This window comes from Pongo pygmaeus, chromosome 2 (genome assembly GCF_028885625.2).
Source record: "Pongo pygmaeus isolate AG05252 chromosome 2, NHGRI_mPonPyg2-v2.0_pri, whole genome shotgun sequence".
NCBI classification, from domain to species: Eukaryota; Metazoa; Chordata; class Mammalia; order Primates; family Hominidae; genus Pongo; species Pongo pygmaeus.
Window position 1 is genome coordinate 105,147,926 of NC_085930.1, and position 7,496 is coordinate 105,155,421.

The 7,496-nt window shown below is 56.8% G+C and overlaps 2 protein-coding genes across 3 annotated transcripts in view; one reads left to right on the forward strand and one right to left on the reverse strand.

Annotated features, from left to right (window-relative positions):
- Positions 1–5,406, forward strand: part of SHISA5 (shisa family member 5) — a 36,521-nt gene extending 31,115 nt beyond the window's left edge. The window contains exons 4-6 of one of the 2 annotated variants that reach the window (XM_054481773.2): positions 3,479–3,594; positions 3,749–3,961; positions 4,136–5,406. In XM_054481773.2, coding sequence (XP_054337748.1) covers positions 3,479–3,594; positions 3,749–3,961; positions 4,136–4,215 — 409 coding nt within the window. In that variant the 3' untranslated portion in view covers positions 4,216–5,406. Of the gene's footprint in view, positions 1–93; positions 281–3,478; positions 3,595–3,748 lie in introns of those variants that run through there. The other variant, XM_063661196.1, reaches the window with a different exon arrangement.
- Positions 5,407–5,624: 218 nt separating this feature from the next.
- Positions 5,625–6,954, reverse strand: TREX1 (three prime repair exonuclease 1). The gene has a single exon (XM_054481772.2). It carries the CDS (start codon positions 6,787–6,789, stop codon positions 5,680–5,682), a length of 1,110 nt encoding a protein of 369 aa, XP_054337747.2. The 5' UTR covers positions 6,790–6,954; the 3' UTR covers positions 5,625–5,679.
- Between the last annotated feature and the right edge of the window lie 542 nt (positions 6,955–7,496).

Consider the following 7,496-nt stretch of genomic DNA (forward strand, 5'->3'; position numbering starts at 1 on the left):
TCTGGGAGGCAGCTGGGGCACCTCTGCTTCCCCTCCTCCCCGGCCCCCACCCCTTGGCTCCTTGGCTGCTAGCCGGCTGCTGGGCGGGGCCATCCTGTGTCTTTAAGAGGGTGGAACAGAGGCCTCGACTCTGTGCTTCCTGTGGCTGACGTCATCTGGAGGAGATTTGCTTTCTTTTTCTCCAAAAGGGGAGGAAATTGAAACTGAGTGGCCCACGATGGGAAGAGGGGAAGCCCAGGGGTACAGGAGGCCTCTGGGTGAAGGCAGAGGCTAACATGGGGTGAGCTTGGGCGCCATGCTGTGTGTGTGTGTGAGAGACAGACACTGAGAGATCTCCGGAGGGATGATAACAGCCTTGCGGTCGCGTGTCATTGATGGCGTGTGAATGTGTGTGCGTTTCTCCATTCCTGCCTCTGGTTGGGTAGGAAGACACCTGTAGTCTGCTGGTCCTGTCTTAGGGCCTTGTCCTGGACGGCCTGGGGCTGATGGCTCCTGCTTTGAGAGTCCTGAGGGGTGCTTTTAAGCCTGGAGTCTTTAGCTCTGTCCCTGGGCTGTGCTGTGGGGCCCTGCTGAAGTTGTGTAGCCCCAGGGCGGGGTAGGGTGGGACCCGCACCCTCCTTGGGCCTCTGTTGGGCAGAGGCTTGGGGGGGATGTCCTGCAGCTAACAAAGCTCCTGGAGTTTTTGAATGTGTTTGATGCAGTTACCAAGCATTTGCCTTTTGTTAGAATAAAGCTTGGGTTGGGCATGGTGGCTGACACCTTTAAAAAAAACTTATTATTTTTTATTTTTTTGGAGACAGAGTCTCGCTCTGTCACCCAGACTGGAGTGCAGTGGCGGGATCCCGGCTCACTGCAACCTCCGCCTTGTGGGTTCATGTGATTCTCCTGCCTCAGCCTCCAGAGTAGCTGGGACTACAGGCACGTGCCACCACGCCCAGCTAATTCTTTTTTTTTGTATTTTAGTAGAGACGGGGTTTCACTATGTTGCCCAGGCTGGTCTCAAATTCCTGACCTCAGGCGATCTGCCTGCCTCGGCCTCCCAAAGTGTTAGGATTACAGGCATGAACCACTGCGCCTGGCCTATTTATTTTATTTTTTAATTTTTTGAGACGGAGCCTCCCTCTGTCGCTCAGGCTGGAGTGCAGTGGCACAATCTTAGCTCACTGCAACCTCCACCTCCTTGGTTCAAGCCATTCTCCTGCCTCAGCCTCCTGAGTAGCTGGGACTACAGTCTTGCGCCATTACGCCCTGCTAATTTTGGTATTTTTAGTAGAGACAGGGTTTCACCATATTAGCCAGGGTAGTCTAGAACTCCTGACCTCGAGCGATCTGCCCACTTTGGCCTCTCGAAATGTTGCCCCCGTGCCTGGCCAGTTTTTTATTTTTATTTTTTATTTATTTACTTTTTTGAGATGGAGTTTCACTTTTGTTGCCTAGGCTGGAGTGCAATGGTGTGATCTCGGCTCACTGCAATCTCTGCCTCCCTGGGTTCAAGAGATTCTCCTGCCTCAGCCTCCCAAGTAGCTGGGATTGCAAGCACCCACCATCATGTCTGGCTAATTTTTTTTATACTTTCTCAAACTCCAGACCTCAGGTGATCCACCTGCCTCGGCCTCCCAAAGTGCTGGGATTACAGGTGTGAGCCACCGCACCCAACCGTTTTTTATTTTTTTAAATCTTTTATCATCCAGTACAAAATGTCAGGCTGACAGGTTTTTTTTGTTTTTTTTTTTTTTTGAGACAGAGTCTCACTCTGTCCCCCAGGCTGGAGTGCAGTGGTGCGATCTTGGCTCACTACAGCCTCCACCTCCTGGGTTCAAGCGATTCTCCTGCCTCAGCCTCCTGAGTAGCTGGGATTACAGGCGTGCGCCACCACAACCAGCTAATTTTTGTATTTTTAGTAGACAGGGTTTCACCATGTTGACCAAGCTGGTCTCAAACTGCTAACCTTGTGATCTGCCCACCTCGACCTCCCAAAGTGCTGGGATTACAGGCATGAGTCACCGCACCCTGGCCACGCTGATGGTTTTAATCTCAGCACTTTGAGAGGCCGAGGAGGGAAGATTGCTTGAGGCCAGGAGTTGGAAACCAGTTAGGTAACATAGTGAGACCCCTGTCTCTACAAAAATAAATGTGGTAGTGCATGCCTGTGGTTCCAGCTACTGGGGAGGCTGAGGTGGGAGTATCACTTGAGCCTGGGAGGTGGAGGCTGCAGTGAACTGTGATCACACCACTGCACTCCAGCCTGGGAGACAAAGTGAGACCCCGTCTCAAAAAATAAATTAAAAAAGAGAAAGAATGAAGCTTGGCCTCTGCAAACACAGCAGGGTAGCTAGTAAGGGGCTCTGTCTGCATTTGGAAGTCAGGTTTTTTTTTTCTTTCGTTTTTGAGACAGAGTTTTTCTCCTGTCTCCAGGCTGGAGTGCAATGGCGTGATCTTGGCTGACTGCAACCTCTGCCTCTCGGGTTCAAGCGATTCTCCTGCCTCATCCTCCTAAGTAGCTGGGATTACAGGCAGCCGCCACCGTGCCCGACTAATTTTTGTATTTTTAGTAGAGACAGGGTTTCACCATGTTGGCTAGGCTGGTCTCGAACTCCTTACCTCAGGTGATCCGCCCTCCGCGGCCTCTCAAAGTGCTGAGATTACAGGCATGAGCCACCGCCCCGCCTAGAAGTCAATTTTGGTGAGCTTCCCAGCCCAGGGCCTGCTTTCTCAAAGGGCAGGTCCTCTGGCCTCCTGCCTCCAGGCCTCTGTGTCCTCCCCTTGGCTCTTGGCCCTCTCACCTATGGAAGTGGCCATGTAGGTCAGAGGTGGGGGATCCAGGGGTGTCTGTGACCCCTGGCACAGTGCTTGGCACACAGCAAGCTTGCAGGCAGAGGCAACTGTCCTTATCACTCAGGGGCCAGCCTCCCTGCCCTGGAGCTGTCGTGGAGTGCAGGGGAACACTGGGGGCCTCCTGTTCCGGCCACACTGGCCTCTGCCCTCCTGGGGCTTCTCTCTGTCTTCACCCTGTGCTTCGTGAGCCATGTTATCTTCACTGTCTGCCTCCTACACTGGACTGTGGGCTCCCAGAGGCCAGGGCTGGCTGTCTTGCCCACTGTTAAGTTTTTTGACTCAAATTACAGTGCCTGGCTTGTGGCATGTGCCCTATACCCATCTGCTGATCAGTTGGTTGTGAGGTAGACAAGATAGATGTATGTGTGTGGGGGTGGGACTTGAAGAGTTTCCTCCCATGCCTCTGAGGGTGGGACAAGCGGGGCAGACCCAGGGAGAGAGGGTTACAGAGACTCACATATACCCCAGTTTACACAAGAGGAAACAGATTGAAACAGGTGCAGGCCACTGGACAAGGAAGCAGCTATAACTGTATTGCCCAGACCCCTTCTGGCAAGAGGGGCATGCCCTGGGAAGGGGTGGAGTGTGGATGCTGGTCTGGGGAGGGGCGAGGTGCCCCGGGTCACGTCTAGCTCTTTGGCAGGTTCGGAGCGACCTTGGCCGTTGGCCTGACCATCTTTGTGCTGTCTGTTGTCACCATCATCATCTGCTTCACCTGCTCCTGCTGCTGCCTGTACAAGACGTGCCGCCGACCACGTCGTAAGCGTGCCCACCCTGCCCCACTGTGACCCCCTGGGGTGGCAAGGGGAGCTGATCAGGCCCTGCTTTGGCTAAGCTGGAGGGATGGGTGGCAAGCCTGGCCCTCAAGACCTGGGGAGATGGAGGAGGGTCCTGACTGGAATTCTCTTTGCAGCGATTGTCACCACCACCACATCCACCACTGTGGTGCATGCCCCTTATCCTCAGCCTCCAAGTGTGCCGCCCAGCTACCCTGGACCAAGCTACCAGGGCTACCACACCATGCCGCCTCAGCCAGGGATGCCAGCAGCACCCTACCCAATGCAGTACCCACCACCTTACCCAGCCCAGCCCATGGGCCCACCGGCCTACCACGAGACCCTGGCTGGTGAGTGCCCCTGCCAACTCTAGCCCTGCCCGACTTCCCGAGTCTCTGCCAGCACCCCTCGGGCACCCATCCTAAACCACATCACTCAGTAGGCCTCTGCCCCTTTCTGCTCGCCTGCCACTCACACGGCAGCCCACCATGCTCACAGCCAACCAGGGTCCTCTCTGCTTTCAGGAGGAGCAGCTGCACCCTACCCCGCCAGCCAGCCTCCTTACAACCCGGCCTACATGGATGCCCCGAAGGCGGCCCTCTGAGCATTCCCCGGCCTCTCTGGCTGCCACTTGGTTATGTTGTGTGTGTGTGTGAGTGGTGTGCAGGCACGGTTCCTTACACCCCATGCGTGCTGTGTGTGTCCTGCCTGTATATGTGGCTTCCTCTGATGCTGACGAGGTGGGGAACGATCCTTGCAAGAGTGGGCTGGGACCAGACTTTGTTCTCTTCTTCACCTGAAATTATGCTTCCTAAAATCTCAAGCCAAACTCAAAGAATGGGGTGGTGGGGGCACCCTGTGTGTGAGGTGGCCCCTGAGAGGTGGGGGGCTCTCCAGGGCACATCTGGAGTTCTTCTCCAGCTTACCCTAGGGTGATCAAGTATGGCCTGTCACACCAGGATGGCGCAGCTTTCTGTATGATGCAGATGTGTCCTGGTTTCGGCAGCGTAGCCAGCTGCTGCTTGAGGCCATGGCTTGTCCCCAGAGTTGGGGGTACCCTTTGCAGAGCCAGAGACATGATGCAGGTGAAGCTTGGGATCTGACCAAGTTGGGCTTTGATCCTTTGGGCAGGTGTCTCATTGCTCCCTGGAGCCTGTGTCATGCCTGTTGGGGATCAGGCAGCCTCCTGATGCCAGAACACCTCAGGCAGAGCCCTACTCAGCTGATAGCTGCCTGCCTGGACTGTCCCGTCCCTGCATCTCCCCTGGGACCAGCTGGAGGGCCACATGCACACACAGCCTAGCTGCCCCCAGGGAGCTCTGCTGCCCTTGTTGGCCCTGCCCTTCCCACAGGTGAGCAGGGCTCCTGTCCACCAGCACACTCAGGTCTCTTCCCTGCAGTGTTTTCATTTTATTTTAGCCAAACTTTTTGCCTGTTTTCTGTTTTAAAACATGATAGTATGAGACTGAAACCCCTGGGTTGTGGAGGGAAATTGGCTCAGAGATGGACAACCTGGCAACTGTTGAGTCCCTGCTTCCCCTGACACCAGCCTCATGGAATATGCAACTCCTGTACACCCCAGTCCAGGGTGTTCTGGCAGCAGGGACACCTGGGCCAACGGGCCATCTGGACCAAAGGTGGGGTGTGGGGCCCTGGATGGCAGCTCTGGCCCAGACATGAATACCTCGGTGTTCCTCCTCCATTACTGTTTCACCAGAGCTGTCTTAGCTCACATCTGTTGTGTTTCTGAGTGTAGGGTCTGTACACTTGTTTATAATAAATGCAATCGTTTGGAGTTGCCGCCCCCTTTCTTCCTGGCCTTGGCTGCTGGGATTGGAATCAGGCTGTACTCTTTCCATCCACCATTTGGGTTTCTCTGTGTTTTCCCTACTTTTATTGGACTCAGATAGTTGACCATCCTGCTAGGGAAAGTGAGGGACAAACACTATGCCCTCCTCCCCAGGACCCTGGGTGTGGGCAGAGGTCTGTGCTGCCACGAAGGGTAGAAGCCAGTTGAGCACTCAGTGCTATGGGGGGGGTCTTTATTTGTCAGATTTTCCTTCTTGGCCTACTCCCCAGGTGTGGCCAGGGATAGTCCATACAGTGTGGCTACTGCCAAGGTCAGGATGGCCAGCAGACCCAGTGGGGCCAGCAGCCCCTCCCTGGGTAGGGCTCCAAGGTCCTTCACTGGAGGAAGATCCTTGGGTCTCCTGCTCTCTCCAAGGCTGGGACTAGTGTTCCTGGTTGTGGCCAGGTGTGCAGTGGTTGTGACAGCAGATGGTCTTGGCTTGGTCCTAGCAGAGGCTGTGACCCCATACATGGGTCTGATGGTGCCGAAGGGCCTGGCGTGAGCATCCACCCACCGCAGCAGGGCCTGTGGTCTCCACTGACAGATGCTGAGCAGGGCCAGGACGTCACCCTCAGCCGTGTGCGAGTCTGGAGGGGACTGCCCATACAGGCGTGTGTAGATGCTGCCTAGGCTGTAGCTCTTCCTTGGGCCGTGTTCTGAGGGGCTGCTTGCTCGCTCCAGGGCCTTCAGTGCAGTGATGCTATCCACACAGAAGGCACCATCCAGAGCACTGGTGAGGCCCAGCAGAGCCAGCTCTGCTTGGAGCAGGGGGAAGTCGTAGCGGTCACCATTGTGTGCCACCAGGCACCAGGGCTGTGGCTGGCGCCGCAGGAAGGCTAGGAGCAGGTTGGCCAAGTTGTCATCGAAACATTGACGCCCATGCGCTGCCAGCACAGCTGTGCTCAGACCTGTGATCTCGCTGGCTGCAGGGCTGCAGGCCTTCCCCGGAGCCACACACAGGGAGAGCTTGTCCACCACACGTGGTGGTGGAGGAACTGTGGGAGGTGGCCCCTGAGAGATGGGGGGGCTCTCCAGGGCACATCTGTGGACAGCCAGCAGGCACAGCTCCGTGACCTTGGGCTGGGAGAAGGGCAAGCCAGTGGCCTCCATGTCGAAAAAGATGAGGGTCTGCATGGGCCCCGGGGGCAGGGCTTGCGAGCCCATGGTTGGGTAGGTACCTGCCGCTGAGCCTGGGGAGGAGCATGGGGTGGGTGTGTGAGTGCCCAGTGTTAAGATCCGAAGGGGAGGGAGTGGGGTAGGGGGTGGGCAGAAGCACATCTCAGGCCTTCCCTGCACAATCCTGCCCTGTCTGCGAGCTCTAGGGCCCATTTTCAGGCAGGAAGTTGGAGAGGGTGGGGTGGTTTCCTTAGTGGGACCAGCACATTCGACTGTCTGAGAGGGTCTCCCTCTTCACATGACTCGGCCCCTCCCCTAGTGCCCCCTTAGTCTGGGGTGGGGGAACCCATGGCCCTCCTGCCCTATGCCATCCTCTTGGGGGGCCACACTCACCGTAGCAGGCAGGCAGGCAGGCAGACAGTAGTGACTCGGCTGCACTCTCTTGCGGCTCTCGCTGGCAGCAGTGGCGGGAAGTGAAACTTGATGTGGGCCCGCCTACAGGCCCACGTGAGCCAGGCCCGCCCTGCTCATCAGCCTGCCTGGTCTGTCCCTCTCACCAACATCCGTCCCCCGCCACACCCACTCCCCCGCCCCTGGGGGACCCCAGAGGTCTTCCAAGATCCACAGCTGTGGCCTGCTGGTGGCATAATGCACCGGGGCCATCATATCAGTGACAGGCAGCTGGAAGGACCAGGGCAGTGGTGCCAGACCAGCTCCCGGTCTTACACACTGCTGGGAGCCCCTGCTGCAGCCCTTTCATGCCCACCTGTGGGTCCCAGTTTCCCAGGCTTTCCTGGTTTAGGCCTGGGCCAAGAGCCACCTCCTTCCCTGCCACACAATGGTTTCTTCCCATGGCCCCAGCCCAAAGCAATGACTCAGGACAATTCCACAGGCAGGGCAGGGCTCCTTCCTCAAGGCAG

Excerpts from the sequence above, each read along its gene's own strand:
- TREX1 (XM_054481772.2), bottom strand. The coding sequence starts at position 6,789 with ATGGGCCCTAGAGCTCGCAGACAGGGCAGGATTGTGCAGGGAAGGCCT.